Genomic DNA, 15,741 nt, shown 5'->3' with positions numbered 1-15,741 from the left:
GGCGGGCACTGGAAAAGCCTGAGGGTCATCATGTGTTTGTTCAAAAAACACATCCCCCCTTCACTTTCGCAGCCTTTTCCATGGTAAGCTATAATTCCAGTCTTCAAACTGCATAACCAGACTGTCGTCTGTCTATAATTTATCCTCTATTTTGGCATAGTGTCCAACAAAGACGTTCCTTTAGAGTTTTTCAAAAAAGATTATGGTAATCTCCATTTTGTCTCACTTATGCACTCTTATTGTGACAAGAGTGGATGTGCAGATATATGAAAACACCAAGTATGTTAGTCTGACCTTTAAAAGCTATTATTTACTTATCTACAAGCAAGATGACATGTCTTTCAAAACCTTTCAAATATCATTGTGATTCAAACCCTGCAGATAAAGTTTTTTATCTGGTCACTGTGGGCCTTAAGATCACCCACATTCAGCTACACTTATCCACAGGGAGGCACTCGCAGGCTACAAAGCAGAAATACAAAAGCCTTTTCTTTTTTTAAATAGATGTAATCATTGATTATTTTTTTTAATAAAGAATAAGATTCAAACAATTTCAGTGTTTTACGTTCTCATTTATTCAACATTTCTCCTTTCTCTCCTCAGACATAAGCAGACCAAGAATATCGTCAAAGTCAGCATTAAAATAAAATAAAATAAAGCAAAAATCTTTGATTTGTTCTCTCAAACACAAAGACTTTAATAGAAACTCATTTGCTAATAGTGAATTTGACACAAAAAAACAAGAAGGACAAATCTAAAATCATCTTTCATAGAATATAAGATCTATGTTGAAGTTGATGGGACACTTCTTTCTGAGCTGGTCAGTCATCCACAATGCTACGCAGACCGCTCAGCTTCAAACTGCAGGCAACCTCCTCCTCGTGACCCAATGAGATCTGTCGCTCCAAATCCTGAAGCTTCCATGAGATGGATGTAGTTGTCTTTTTCAACTCTGCTCTCTCTGGTTCCTCATCCGCCCCCTTCAAGGTCACAAAAGTGACCATGAATCGATGCTGAAAGTTTTGTTACATAACACACTTTTTTTTCAGGACTAATTTACCTGGGATAAAGGAGAGACTCCAGTCTCGTCTGAGGACAGCTGCTTTATTGTGAGTGGCATGGACAACAGTGTGGATGAAGGAATGAAGAGCGGTGTGGATAAGTGCTCCAGTGGCTCGCCATTTAGCCAGCGTTGAAGCTTTTCTATACTCCTAAAAACAAAGGGCATTGGTTGAAATTTTTTTTTTAACATAACAGATACAAAGTAAAATCTTTAAAAGTCTGAAAAAATTATGAAAGGTAAAACTTCTCAACAGCAGTGCTGTAAATCAGTAATCCCAAACCTTTTTCCTTCAAGACTGGTTTAATGTCAGACAATATCTTAGCTGAGTGACACAAAGCTGAAATGGGCGTCAGTTTTTCTCTTTTTTTGCCTCCCATTTCCTTTCACTTTTGGGGGTAAATTTTATCTTTATCCATTATTTGTAATTAAGATTTAGGAACAATTAAATTGTGTCTTTTTCATATTTGGAGTAGACTCTTGGTAATTCGTCTGTTAAATGCAGCTTTTTTTTCCCCCCTTTCTGCTTTCTTTTTTCTTATTCTGTTTCCTCACCAGGTCTTTTCTGTTAAAATAAACTTTTCAAATAAATTTGGGTTTTTGTTAACTTTGGGGTTTCAGTCTAGCTGTTTGACGCAACTGCTTTAGGAAAATAGCAAACTGATTTTGGCTGAGAGACTTGGCATTTGTCGAGAATGAGTCGAATGTGGCGGGAAGTACCCAGTAGTCTTCAAAAATAAAACTTTCTTTCAGAACCAGATTAGATATAAAATGGAAAAAGTGGGACATGTTTCCTTTTTCTCTGCGGCCCGGTAACAACTGCCCCGGCCTGGGGGTTGGGGGCCACTGCTGTAGGGGATGTACCTTTTGCTTTCAGCCTTCTCCTCCTCTAAGCTCTGGAGGAACTTGTGGGCCTGCCGCTCCTGTGTTGTGGGCACGTGGGTGACGTCTAGCGGGGTTACTGATGCTTCATCGGCATCCAGTGGACTGTGGAAAAGCTTTTGTCCCAGGGAAAAAGTGTCCGATGTGGCAAAATCAGCTGTGCTCATCCTAAAGATGGAGCAGGGGGAAAAAAAAGCAAAGTTTGCCTGCATGTATTTAAAAACCATGACAGACATCCTTTAAAACATGCAGTTTCCTTAACAGGTTCATTTGTACCATATTTTCACGACTATAAGGCGCACTTAAAAATCGGAAATTTTCTCCAGAATGTAGGGGATGCCTTATGAGGCACAGCCTAATGTGAAGTTGTGGTGCGGAGAAGAAGGAGGTGAGAAAATTTGAATACAGACCAGCTGAACGTGGTTTCCATTCACCTGCTTCTAATTGAAAAATGTCTGTGCCCCACATACCTCACATCCCCTAACACTCTTAGTAAGGGAGGTGTAAATAGGGGAGAAGGTTAACCTCTTTTGTGTAGAGCATTGCTGCCCATCTGCTCTAGATGTACCCGCAACATAACAACATGACCCACACTTCTCTTCAAAGCTCCTTAACTCATGGTGTGGAAATCAACACTTCCCATGAGTCTTAGTAGCCATAGGCGGGGCTAACTGCCCGTACACACCGGGACGAATATTCGCCAGCGTTTTTCGCCACGTTTTTTGTGTTCACACCCAGGCGATTTTCGCTGACGATGAGCCGAGCGAGCATGCAATTTCATTCCCTGACATTAGATGGTGCTTAATGTAAAACAGAAATACTCCTGTACACAAGGTGGCGCTGCGCAACTTTACGCTTCTTAAAGTCGCTTTTCACTCAGAAGAAGAGAGCGCGCGAAATTCGTCCCGTGTGTACGGGCCTTAGGCCTAGGTCCCCTCAACATTGTTTACAAAATGGCTGAAGCCCTGTTTAAACTGCAGCTATCAAATACGCGGAGGAAAAATAAAAAATAAATCAAAACTAACTCAGATTTGCTCCTGCTGTTTTTTTTTAACACACACTGAGTGTTTGTGTGTGTGCTTAAAGTGTTTTCGCTAGCGCATATAGGAAGGAGAAAAGCAGAAACACAGTGCAAGCCTATGTATGTGTGTGTATATGTTTGTCCTGAAGGCAGCAGTGTTTTCGCTAAGCGGGTGTGTAGAAAGCAGGAAAGGAGACACGACACTCAGTGCAAGCCTGTGTGTGTGTGTGTTTGTATGTGCTGAAGGCAGCGCTGTCTTCGCCAAGTGCTTGTGTAGGGTAAGGAGGAATGGAGACGCGCGCGGTGTGAGTGAGTGTGTGAGCATTCAGTTTGTGTTACTTCGTTAGGGAGTACAGTAAAAAAAACAACAACAACAAACAAAAAAAAAAAAGGTTTCCTCTAAAGAACAGAGACTGGTTCCTTATTAACCCACTTTGGATGCTCCGAGTGGCCGAATGGGGCGCTAACGTGCCCACGCCTTAACTTGCGGTGCGCCTTTCGTGTGTCAAAGACTGAAAAATCCCCCATAACTGAGACTGCGCCCTATAACCCGGTGCACCCTATGGTCGTGAAAATACGGTAAATAATATCATTTTACAGATACACACTGACAAAATTTTAAAAGTAGAAAACTCTGATACAGAGACGAGTTTTGACCACAGCTTGAAGCAAGTGCGTCAGCATACTGTCCAGGTAAATTATATTACCAATTCTTTTCCTGTTTCTTCTCTTCATGCGTCTTTCGCACCGCCTCAGTCCAATCTTCAGGTGCCCGAAAATCCTTCAACGACTCAGCAGAAAAGTAAACCAGGATGTCTCCACCCGCTGTCAAGGCATCTATTAATCCAGGAATGAATGAGTCAATTTAAAGTGAATTCTGGGGAAGATTGGAAAACGTGTTTCTCTTTTTTGAAGTGATAGAAAAATGCTCACCCTCACACACAGATTCTTCAGGTCTTTGCCAGTCTTTCAGTTTGTGGTCGATGCAGATCATCACCACGTCATCCCAGGGAATCTGACTAATGCTCTGGCTTTGCGCTCTGCTGTTATACTCCATGTTCCCTCTGAATCCACAAGTTTGGGTGAGATGAGTTTTGACCCTGACTCTTTCCAGAAGATTCTCCAGACGCGATTTTAGGAGAGGTTGACTGAGATGTGATGCTGGGATCTTAGCCGCATAGTGAAAAATGAAGGAGCAAAGTTCCGACCATGAATCTAAACAGAAACATAAAGTTAAAGTTAAATGATACAGACTCGTTTATCTTTGAAACTAAACGGAATAGTTACAGTCAAAACCTTCCTGTAAACAGAAACATGCCTGTGTCCATCACTAACCTGTAGGAGGCAGTGGTTCCCACTCTGGCAGCTGCAGGCTGAGGATGGCTTTTCGCAGCCAGGCCAGATGCTCTACAGAGTTCCAGGCCAGGTGAGGGACAAAGCTACGGGTGTGAGGTAAGGAGAATTCACCTGGTGGCCAAGAGAGTCTACAAAGATGCTGGGATGCCACTGTGTCCGCAACATGATCCAAAATGGCATTATACAGCCGGATGATGGGTGCTGGCTCTTGGGGCAGGAGGTGTGCAGTGGCTCGCTCCTGGCGGATCGCAAAAACTCTGGGATCTAACTCACGACCTAAGCTGGTTTCAATGAGCTGCATCAGTGTTTGGCATGAAAGTGAGAGGGGGGGTGTAGCCCGGGCCAAGAGCCAGCTCAAAGCCTGGCTTAGCTGGAAATGAACAGCAGAAGGTGGTAAATAAGAAATTCATGAAGAAGTTAGATTATATCAAATCCATAACCCAAAAGCTTTATGTCGATTAATGAATATTTTATATTTTACAGTGATCCCTTACTGTAACGCGGTTTACTTTTCACGGTTTCGCTACTTCACGGATTTGCATTGTGCATTGTGTTCTGCATTCTGATTGGCTAAAAAGTCACTCCGCTTCTTCTCTATCTGTGCGTCAATAACGTTCCAGTTTAATATGTACACGTACGTAAAACAGCTCACCAAATTTACATTTCGTACGTGCAAATTCTCTTGCAATTTCGAGTTTCTCTAAAAAAAAGAGCGACAACAACTGCCTATCACTATGTTCTTCTCCTGAACAAACACAGCTGCACCGCGGGCTTCAAAAGAAGAAAACACTGCAGAGCGGAGTCAGGATGCAGCGGCTCAGTCTGAATAGCAGTGAAATACACCTCAGTCACTATTTGTCCCACTGTACTTTGTATTTTTTTCATAATCATTTTAAATTTTCTCCCGTTTAATCCAATTACTCAGGTCGCGGTGGGCGGGGCTAATCTCCGCAATTTGAAGCCTTCTGTTCCCATTGATGATTAAAATTATTATTTGACAGTACAGTACAGAAGTTATTTGTTGAAAAAACGTTTCTAAAGTACTTTTATTTGTGAAACAAATGCTTGAGCCTGTAAAATGGTTTGTTCTTTCTTTTCAATGTGTAATAGAGTATTTAATTGTATAATAATTGTTAAAAAAATAAAAGTTTCTACTTCACGGATTTTGCCTATCACGGGTTCTTTTTTGAAAGCAACCCCCGCGAAAAACAAGGGTTTACTGTACTGCATTTTAGCATTTAGCGGGCCCTCACTTTAGTGCAATTTACCTTTTGTGGTGGCTAGGTTTTGCTGATTTCATATAGTACAATTTTGCATATTTTTTTTTTGTCAGCACATTGAATCTCGCATCCTGAGTGATTCGTCTCTCCTGTACGGAATGTGTTCATTTTGCCAAATTCACATACATTTTTGATTGCGACCACATCTTTGTTTTTATTTTACGACTCTGGACTTATTTAGCTATGAAGGTGTGAAATTTAATAGTTTAAACAACAGATAAAAGTATGAAAAGGTTAATGTCTGTTTGGGATAAAAACATCAATACTTGTTATGAAAAAATAAAGATGAATACTTTATGGATTTCACATAACACTTGAGATAAACAAGGGACCACATTAATGAGTTTTTCTTAACATTGTCAAGTTTTTACTTTCAACATCCTTTCCTTTTTCAAGTGTCCTATAATGTAATGATGTGTGTGGGGTGGAAAATTGAGAGCAATTGAACTGTAAAACATGTCTAATGTTTCTAAACTCTTTAACTGCCTGCTTAACCAAATGTTAGAGCACATTTAGAAAACATATTGATTGTGTGTTTTATTCCCCCAAGGCAATAAGCAGCAAAAAAAAAAAATCATTAAGCGGTTAAATATGCATGTTTTTTTTTTTTTCTTACAAAATCTCAACCTGTGCTGGTTTGTATCAAAACCCCAAAGATCCAGTTTTTAGGAGGTTTTTCTGCCAACACGTTTCTGTTGAAGTCAGCAGCTCATAAATTTGTATGAGGTAATGCAAGTAACAGAAGCAATCAAACCGCACGCATGTGTGACTTTTTTTTCTGACAGTGTGGTGGCACCTGCTTGGATCCCTGAAGGTCGTTGCTGGTTTCTGGTATGAAGACGAACGTAAACTCGGAAATCAGGCCTTCCGTCATCAGGGTGTGTAACCTCAAAGCTAAAAGATCAAAAATGGTTTCCATCATTAAATAACACATTTTAGGTTAAGAATTGAAAAAGCAAGAAGTCAATAGACAAAAACAGGTTGAAATATGAAGGACACCCTCATCGTGTTAAGTGGTATTCCTTATCACCTTTTTCAAGCTTATTTGTGTAAGAGGCACCGCCGTCAGGGCCTGGCACTAGAATGACCAAAGGCAGCGGGCAGTGCCAGGTGTTGACCTGTTGCAGCTGTTTAAGCTGAAGCAAGGCAGACAGCAGAGAATCTGGAACACCCTGGTCCTGCAGCCCGGGCTCGAAAACAGGCAGCGCAGGGACCAACAGAATCAGGGCTCCAGTCCCCTGAAGCTCAGAACACCGCTCCACTCTGGACAGATTGTTATCAGTCAGGGGGCCTCGGGACGCCTGTAAAACATCCAAACCAGAGGTTTTCCACGGATAAAACTTTCATAACCATTATATTTATTATTCGCTGAACAACCCTTAATCTGAAGATTTCAACCTGCACTTATGCAACTCTGACCACTTAAATACAAGCCTGTGTAATCTGACTGATTTCCTGACTTCTTGGAAATATTTTAGATTGTTGCCTCTTAGTTAAGAGAGCAACACTGTCTGACATCTAACCTTAACAGCAATATGGACTTTCTGCGTACGCCGTCCGCTCTCCTGCAGCGCATTGGTGACACACAGCGTCCACAGAGAGCCATCCAGATGCTCCTCAGACTGCTGCTCACCACCAAGTTTAGCCTCCAGCCAGTCCGACAGAACCCTGAAACATCACAGGGAATAAGAAGGAAACGTTCAGCTGAAAAGTATTTTCCTGAGAGAATGTTCCATGAAAGCGTCGCATTACCTGTTAGCCATGCTGGCTGCGCTTTCCTGGTCACTGGGTAAGAGGAGAAGAGCTTTCCAGAAGATCCGGTCGTGTGCGATGGGAATATTTTCAGTCACCAGTGATACCAGGTCGAGTGGCGCCCATACGTGTTTCCTGAAAATAACACAAAGGTTTATCTAAGAGGAAATTAACATGTATCATTCAATAAAAGCATGCATTCCCCAGGACTTACTCAAGCAGCTGCTGAAAGTAGTAATGGACTCTCATCTGGTGCGTGACTTCTTGTCTCATTTCTAACAACCTTAAAATATAAGACAAACATTTTGAACAAATACCCAACCAACAGCATCTTCAGACAAACGAAGATTGAGGTCTACCTTGTGCTGGACAGCGTTAAGGAGCCGGCATTTCCCAGGTTGACCATCCCACGAGCCAAATCTGCCAGAGAGGGCTGTGTGGGGGCGCTGGGAGCCAGGGCCTTCAACTTAAAACAAGGGTCAACACAGCAGGGAGCTGCAGGAAACCCTCTCATCTGTCTCTTTAGCTGACGACGAACTGCTACCACATCACGCCATCTGCCAGATAAAACGAAAATGTAAACCAGAGCAAAAACCCTAAATCAGTTCAGTTTCAATTCACAAGTCCAAAATTGTATTACTTATTTTTTATCTTCATTCTTTTATTTGGTTATAAAAACACTTTAAATAAAAATTACATAAACTGAATCAAGATAAAAATCAATTAAAGGATGAACTCTTACAAAAAAAATGACTCAAAACAGTTTTTTGCGGGGATTTTTTTAAAGAAATTAAGAAAGAAGAAATTCATGTAATTGCTTATCAATTTTAATTTACAAAGTAAGAATTGATTGAGGTTTTGAACCCAGACCCATCTTAAATCTATTTATGTAACCCACTAGAACTCATTCCTGCTATTTACCTTTTAATGTACTTGTAGATTCGCTGCAACTCGGCTTCCAGAAGGTCATCGACCAACATAGCAATGTCTGTATTCAAAGTCTCCTCAACCAAACTGTTGCAGATCTGCTCTGTGCATTTGGCCAAACGCTCTGCTTTCTCATTCACAGCTTCCCTGGAAAAACAAGCCCAAAGATTAGTTTAATTTAAAGGACGAGTATAAGAAAGCACAAAGGGGAAGATTTGATTTTAATTTAACTACATTTGGTACTAAATTCAGGACACTTATATTCCCACAACGTACTGGATCTCAGAGGACACCGTCTCTTGTATGGTCTCGTCCAATATTTCATGGATGATCTCAGTACAGAGAGAAGAGCTGAACTGAGCTAGGAAAGCCTCGTGCTCCTGCCTCCATCTGCCCCAAAGATTTATAAGAAAAAAAGGCGATTGTGTCTGTTTTTTAGCAGATAATTACAAAAAACATTTATCGTGTGCTTTTCTAAATAAAAAGCTCAGAACCAACCTCGCCTCTTCAAGTCTGCGTTTCTCTTCGGCGACTCGCTCTTGCTCTATCTTGACCTCGCTGGACGAGATCTCTTGCAACAGTCGTTGGACCACCTCACTGACCACGGACTCGACCTGGACATTGCTTTCTCTGCAGAAACACAAGGGTGGACGGTTAAGTTGCTTTCAGGAAAGACTTCTCCCTTGCTTTTAATATAGAGCTTTAAAAATTCACAGCATAAGCTTACTGAAGAGCTGCTGCGATGTAGGCGGCTCCTTCATCTGTGACCTCTTTCACCTCAGCTTTTACTACCTCTTCTATCACACAATCAAGCTCAGCCATAATGTCCTAAATGCAAGGAAAAACAGGGAGATAAGAATGCAATGAAGACTACAGACTACTGATGAGACGTTTTCGACCCACCTCATCACTATACATCGGCTGAGGTTCAGGCGGAGGTGATGGCGGTTTGACCGGCTCGGGTTGAGAGATGAATGGGAACAGTTGCTGTGGTTCTGTGAGCTGGCCTGGAGGACTGTGGGATCCACCAGTCTCTCCAGTTTCACTCGAAACAGATGGAGGAAAGGAAGCTGAATCCTCAAAGTGAGTGAACAGCTCTTTACTGGGTGGTGCTGCAAAGTCCGCACTGACAGGAGTGACTGACAAAAAGGAAAGAAAATAAACACCCTGCTGGTTTGACAATGTATCCCCACAGAAATCAAAGCGGGAAAAGTTAAGGTTGCTTTTAAGAAAGTCAAAAATAACATTGTGAAAGCTGCTCCTAAACGATGGAGGTGGGAAATGCTTACACTGATATTTATTGTAAACGTAAGCACGAGAACTCCAGCAAAACTATTAATACCTTTAATGAAGTTCGAAGTAGGCAGTTCTCCACGATATTTATTTTGGAGATCAAAGCTACACTGTGGTGTGTGATGGGGTGGGATGGGGAGAGGGCCTCCATTTACAACCTCCCCATTCAACACCGTTTTCTTTGCAATGATGACCGCTGATCTCTTGGGAGACGGGGGAATTTCCGGCTCCTGATAGACAACACGACTCAACTCCACCATCCTGTGAGGGCAAAGGTTACTCATTTTTATGCCTGTGAGGTTCAATGTAATAAATGCAACAGTGTTTTTCTTTCTGTTGATTGTGTTGCTGCATGTCAGCATGACTAACAGCTGAACACTCACCCATCGGTGACATTGAGGCCAAACTGCTGGACAAAGTCGGTCGCCTCAGCTGAGTTTGGGAACATCAGCATCCGAGCCACATCTTCTACTGGCAGAGGTGTGGAGCGTGGACCCACAGTGAGAGCCATGTTTAGAACTTTAAGTGCCTTTGCTCTGACCTGCATTTTAGAAAACAACAACGGTATTTTTAAAATACAACATGGTGCATTTCACTGCTTTAAAAAGCATTTGCATAGTCTAGCTCAAAAATGTGATATTTAATAAAATAAAATATAATACAATTATACTCTCTTCTATAAATGTCTATTCTATTCTATTCTGTTCTATTCTTTTGGGAAAGAACCTTGGTTCCTCCATCCAAAATCATGAAACCCCTTAAAACTACCTGATTTAAACTGAAATGTAAACATTTAGTTATAAAGGGAGCTTACACTCTCCATCAACATCCTGTCGTGATCACAGGATATTTAGACAGACACGTTTTTTAGGACACATCTTAAAAAACCTGCACACTTCACCTTATACACAATATGTGCATGTTATTACAAAAAATACAAAAAGGAGTAATGGGAAGTTGAGGATCTGAGATCAGTTTCACCAGATCACCAACCTGATTGAAGTATCTGTGCAGGAGGCAGCCGGCGAGATAAGAAGCTCCTTTCACCAGTTTGAAGAAACGGACAAAGTTGTTGCTGTTGACGGCAGCAAAAGCCTGAACAGCAAACTTCAATTCGGGAGAGTTGCGCACCTCGTCTCTGAACTGCTGCACCTCACTAAGAACAACAAGTGTGAGACTCTTGTAAGAACATAAGATTCAAATGATGATATAAACTGACAAACCAGTCAACACTTTATATTAATCTATTTTTTGACGGTTTTGGACACAAATAACTTCACTGACCGTAGGATGTCGCCATCATTGAGTTTTAGCAGCACACTGTACTGGCGGAACTCTGCCTCGCTGGGACAGAAGGTTTGATGTGCTGCTAGGTCCTCATACATTTCTTTCAGACTTTGGAGGCATTTTGTCATGTTTTCAGTGTTGATTTTGGGGTCAAAGGACGACATATGCTCTTCACAGAGGTGGTGGGCGCAGTGCACGTGGAAGCGAGTGCACTTCTCAATCAGTGATACCGTCTGTGGGCAGCAGAGCCGCTGCTGGGTGATGTCCTGAATGTTGGCAGAATAAGAAATGACTAAAGAAACCGTAGCACTAATAAAAATCAACTTACAATGATGACAGGGTTCTAGTTTTTGGCCCTTACCTTTCGGATACTCCGTGTTCTGTTCCAAACAAAGTCGTACCAATCTCGATAGTTGTCTTGACCCAGGTCCATGATCTGGGTCACCAGGTAGTCCATGGTCATTTTCAGCACAGGCAAGGGGCGTAGCTCATGAGGGAGAGGCTCTTCTTGATCAGCTGATGAGCGGCTGTACTCCTTGATGGCTGCAGTGTGATTGACCTAAACAGATGGAAAATGGTGGTTTATCTACACTTCTTGCAAGGTATTCTAAGCAAATAAAGGAAAATAAACAAAAACATTACCATCTCTGTGTTTGGGATGACCTCAAAGACACTTAGCTGGTTCCGGGTTTCCCTCATGTATCGTTCTTTCTCTGGACACATGTCGGGGCACGTTCCAACAAAAGCCAAGTCGAGGTCTGTCCGCTTGGATCGACCTGTATACACCACCTGGGATGTTTATCCTGTTCGTATTTCATGGATGTGATCAAATTAGTAAATCAAAGCAGAGAGCTTCACCTTGCCGCAGGATTTTGTCCCTTTGCTCCAAGAGGCGGAACTTCTCCTCCGCTGTCTCTGCCACCTGACCGATCAGGGGGAGAAGGGAGGAGGGCACGGGGCGCTCTGAGCTCAGACTCTCTGTCTTGATCTCCTTCTGGGAATCTGCATCGAACTGCAAAACTTTGGCTGGGGAGGCCCTCCTTACTGGAGAACTGAAAGAGGAAGAGACACCAGAAGAGAACAATCTGATTCCCTCTACATTTTTTTTTAAAATCCCGCCAATGCATTTCATGTTAAATGTACAAAGTGATTTTAAAAATGACACCTGTGACTTAAGGCGAGAGAGTTGCTCAGAGCAGGAGGTCTGAGGCGAGGGGCTCTTAGTGGGGAGGAAGCTGACATGGACTCTACAACTTGTGGATTTTCTCCTTGTGTCTCCTTTTCTGCTGGTGGCCGGCTTCCTTTGTTTTCTGGACCTAATTGGAAGAAGTCAGATGGGAAGGGGGTTAAGTCCCTTTTCCCTGTCACCCCATGCATGCTGTAACAGAAAAATTTCCAATTCCATCTATTAATGTTGTTCACTAATACAAATTTTAATGATGAGTCCCCCCCTTTATACTGTTGTCACTTCCGCTAGAACAGGGGTGTGGAATCTGGGGCTCCGGAGTAATATGTTCATATTACCAAAAAAAAAAAAAAAAAAAACATAATTGCAAAAGAGTGTTGAACTTCTACTGAGTTTTGGTCTACTAGAAACCGCCCTGCATTTCTTTGTTGACGGTTGCAGACCCCTGACAATTTAGAGAAACCAGAGTCCCTGTAAAAAAAACCACGCATGCACGGGGAGAACATGCAAACTCCACGCCGAAGGGTCCCCCATTGGTGATCTGTTTCAGGTCCCCCAGCCGGGACTTGAACCGGGGGCCTTTCTTGCTTTGAAGCAAGAGCGCTAACCACTGCGTTGTTGTATCTCACGAAATACAGAAGAAAAGCAGAAAACAATCAACTTTAGTTGCAAAATTTGTTAAAGAAATGATTGTATTTACTGTGCTTTTTCTTCATCCAGAGGATGAGGAGCTCGTGTTTATCAAAAACTTTGCCCCTCTTCTTTGCTTTGGCAGCTGCTGCCTGGAAAAGAATAAATTAAACAGAATTATACTGGGATTTTACAAAATGAAAAAAAAAGAAAAGAATTGAGTTTGGAAAATGAGACAAGGATTAATGTTATGGCCAAAAACTAAACTTTTCAATGTTTAAAACATGCTTCATAATCTGAGAATTATAAACCTACAATGCAACACTTACAAAGTCAGAGTAAAGGCAATTGGATTTGATTCCGACATAAACCGATTTTACTCACGTGGTCATTAAAATATACAATGGCCAGATTCTTTGCAGGCCGGCAGAGAACCTTGCAAACTTTTCCGAAACGAGCAAAATGCTTCTCGATCTTATTCCTTTTATTGAGCTCTTGAGGAATATTTCTACACATGATGTTAGTGAGCTCACTGGGAGACATCCCACCCAGGCTATCCAAGCTTTCACTCCGTTCACCACGACTCGCAGGAGTGGACATCTCAGCTTTTGTCTCTGGAGTTGTTTCTAACAAAACTGTAAAGTAAGAATTTAACAACATTTTAAAGAATTTCAATTTCTATTCATTTGGAACCAAATTATTTCAAATAAAATCATAGAATGAAAATTTTTAAACTTTGATTTCAGACTGTTCTAACACTTCTCTTGTAATAATTTTAATATTTGTATTTTAAATGAAAACTTCTTTGAACAGGGGAAATTGTTTACCTGTCTCTTCAGTGGGTTCCTCCACATCCCTTGTTGGTGTTTGCACGGAGGATGCTTCAGGCAGGTCATCCTCCTGAGGTTGAGCTGCTTTCCTTTCTGTCTCCTCCCAAGTTCCTGCTTGCTGTGGATTCTCCTTTGGCCCTTCATTTCTAACTGAGCTACTTTGATCTTTCCGAATAGCATTTAATGCCCTGCTAAGTAACCCTCCTGGTTGTCCACGGGACCTGATTAATGGCCTCTTTGAAGGTTGTCTTGGTGATTCAGCTCTAGAGGGAGCATCCTGATCAGTAGCCGGCTTCTGTATCCCTAAAACAGGCATGGCTGGATCCTTGCGCTTTGTGCCCTTGCTAAATTCTCTAAATATATTTGAGTTACCTTGTCCAGAAAGGTTACTATCATTTTTATCTAAACTAGTCTCTACTTTAGATTTGGGTTCACCAAAAGCTGAGAGCTGATCAAAACCAGCTCCGACTGAGAGAGGCGTTGGTTGAGTTTGGAAGTTTTTGAGTGAGAAGCTAAAGGATGATGGGGTAGTAGGTTCTTTGATGGAAGCTGTGGTGCTGGAAATGGGAGGGACTGCTGGCTGGGAAAATGAAAATGGAAGAGTTTTGGTTTGATCACCACAGGCAGTTGTCAGAGAATTGTTCTGAGAGGAACTAGAAGACACGGGAGCTGGTTGTGACAAGTTGAAGCCTGCTGGCCCGGCCTTAGACCCAGTCAAAAAGGAAAAGCCTGCGTTTGTACTGGAGCTCACCTGGGACCCAGCTGCACAAAAAGAAGAACCAGACACTGGTGTGATTTGGGGGTTAGTTGGCTCTGGGCTGGCACTGAAAATGGGCTTGAAAATTGCATCGTTGGCTGGTTTGAAGCTGAACTCAGATGATCCAAATCCTCTGCTTTGGGTGATATTTGGAGTCTGACCAAATACACTGGTGGAGCTGCTGGTGGAGGATGTTTGTCCAAAAGAAGTCTGTCCGAAGAAAAGAGGCTGGGGCTGCCCAAGAGTAGGATTGGAGCCAAATGCTGAAGTCACTCCAAATGCTGGAGGCTGGCCAAATCCAGAACCCGGTCCTAGAACTGAGCCCTGGTTCGACACACTGTTTTGTCCAAAAGATGATGCATTGGTATTCCCAAAGGTTCCAAGAGGCTGCTGTCCAAAAGCTGGAGCCGAACTCACCGTGGATGAAGGCTGGGACTGTCCGAAGACAGGGGTTTGTCCAAAAATGGGATTTCCGTGCCCCGCAGATTGATTCATGACAGGCTGCTGTCCAAACGCGGGAGGCTGAAAGAGCCCTTGGCTGCTTGGATTCTGCTGTCCAAATGGCTGTCCAAACAGGCTAGTCTTCATGGTGCCACCAGGGGCCTGGAAGGCACCTCCTTGTGAGCTACCAAAAGTACCGGACGGGTTCATGATGGCGCAAAATGCTAGCGAATGTTCGTGTTCGCTAAAGCCAGTCTCCACTTGATTCAAACAGCATTTGTCAGGGGAAGCGTGGTCCGCCCAGTACTTACTTGTGATTTAAAAAATGCTCTTTCTTAAAAATCTAAAAAAACAAAACAAAACACAGTTTTTCTTTTATTTCAAAACTCGGCAAAAACACAGACACGAGTTAAATCACTCTCTGGTTTTGTAAATTTCGTTGTTGTTTTTCTTATTTAGAAAGAATATGTACATTCAATATAAAGTTGATGCTATTTAACAATGCAACAATACTTACCCAAATTTATTCTTTAGCCATGTTTTGCTGGATGCTTTCTTTTTTTCTTGTTTTACAGTTGTTTGTGTCCTTTTCTTTGTTTAAAACCAAAAGTCAATGCTGCTACTGCCACCTATCGGTCTGGAGTAGGAAACTCTTCTAACAATGCACCGGGCCGACGAACAATCTCGTCCGTGCTTAACCTAAACTAGCGTTCCGCGTACTTTCAATTTACTCGAAGATGTGTTAAACAAGCAGTACATTAATTCAATCATACATTTATGGACTTCGATTTTTTTAAATTAAGTTTTGAAACATATTTTAGTCAAACGAAGGCGTGTTTTGGTGTACTTTTAAGAATAGTGTCACCTTGAATTCTACCGGCCAGGAATGAATGAACGTCATCACCAGAAGCTAACGTTGACTGTAAAGTGGCGAGCTGTGTGCCGATTCATAAGTAATTATTGCAGTTTACTATTATATAGTTCTCGTAATTGTTTAGTGTCACATGTGGCGTTGAGACTTTAGCTTTTATCCATGTGT

General features: G+C 42.1%; 1 protein-coding gene across 2 annotated transcripts; it reads right to left on the bottom strand.

Annotated features, from left to right (window-relative positions):
• Positions 1-551: 551 nt before the first annotated feature.
• Positions 552-15,422, bottom strand: mcm3ap (minichromosome maintenance complex component 3 associated protein). 2 transcript variants are annotated; one of them, XM_020713248.3, is made up of 30 exons: positions 15,220-15,358; positions 14,256-15,045; positions 13,502-14,084; positions 13,059-13,309; positions 12,745-12,826; positions 12,024-12,174; positions 11,717-11,910; positions 11,501-11,634; positions 11,220-11,417; positions 10,856-11,124; positions 10,565-10,727; positions 9,955-10,112; positions 9,621-9,832; positions 9,182-9,417; positions 9,006-9,106; positions 8,777-8,908; positions 8,555-8,668; positions 8,273-8,425; positions 7,711-7,908; positions 7,566-7,634; positions 7,352-7,486; positions 7,123-7,267; positions 6,630-6,900; positions 6,396-6,493; positions 4,299-4,689; positions 3,897-4,178; positions 3,671-3,800; positions 1,925-2,110; positions 1,061-1,211; positions 552-980 (listed from the first exon to the last, which is right to left on the bottom strand). In XM_020713248.3, the coding sequence occupies exons 2-30, from the start codon at positions 14,910-14,912 to the stop codon at positions 822-824; spliced, it is 6,003 nt and encodes a 2,000-aa protein (XP_020568907.1). In that variant the 5' UTR covers positions 14,913-15,045; positions 15,220-15,358; the 3' UTR covers positions 552-821. The 2 variants fall into 2 exon arrangements, with proteins under 2 accessions (XP_020568907.1, XP_011487897.1); XM_011489595.4 differs by having other exon boundaries at positions 13,502-15,045; positions 15,220-15,422.
• Positions 15,423-15,741: the final 319 nt, after the last annotated feature.

The sequence above is a fragment of the Oryzias latipes genome, chromosome 21 (assembly GCF_053564925.1).
Source record: "Oryzias latipes strain Hd-rR chromosome 21, Olatipes_Hd-rR_3.1".
NCBI lineage: Eukaryota > Metazoa > Chordata > Actinopteri > Beloniformes > Adrianichthyidae > Oryzias > Oryzias latipes.
This window is presented reverse-complemented; position numbering and strand designations above follow the sequence as displayed.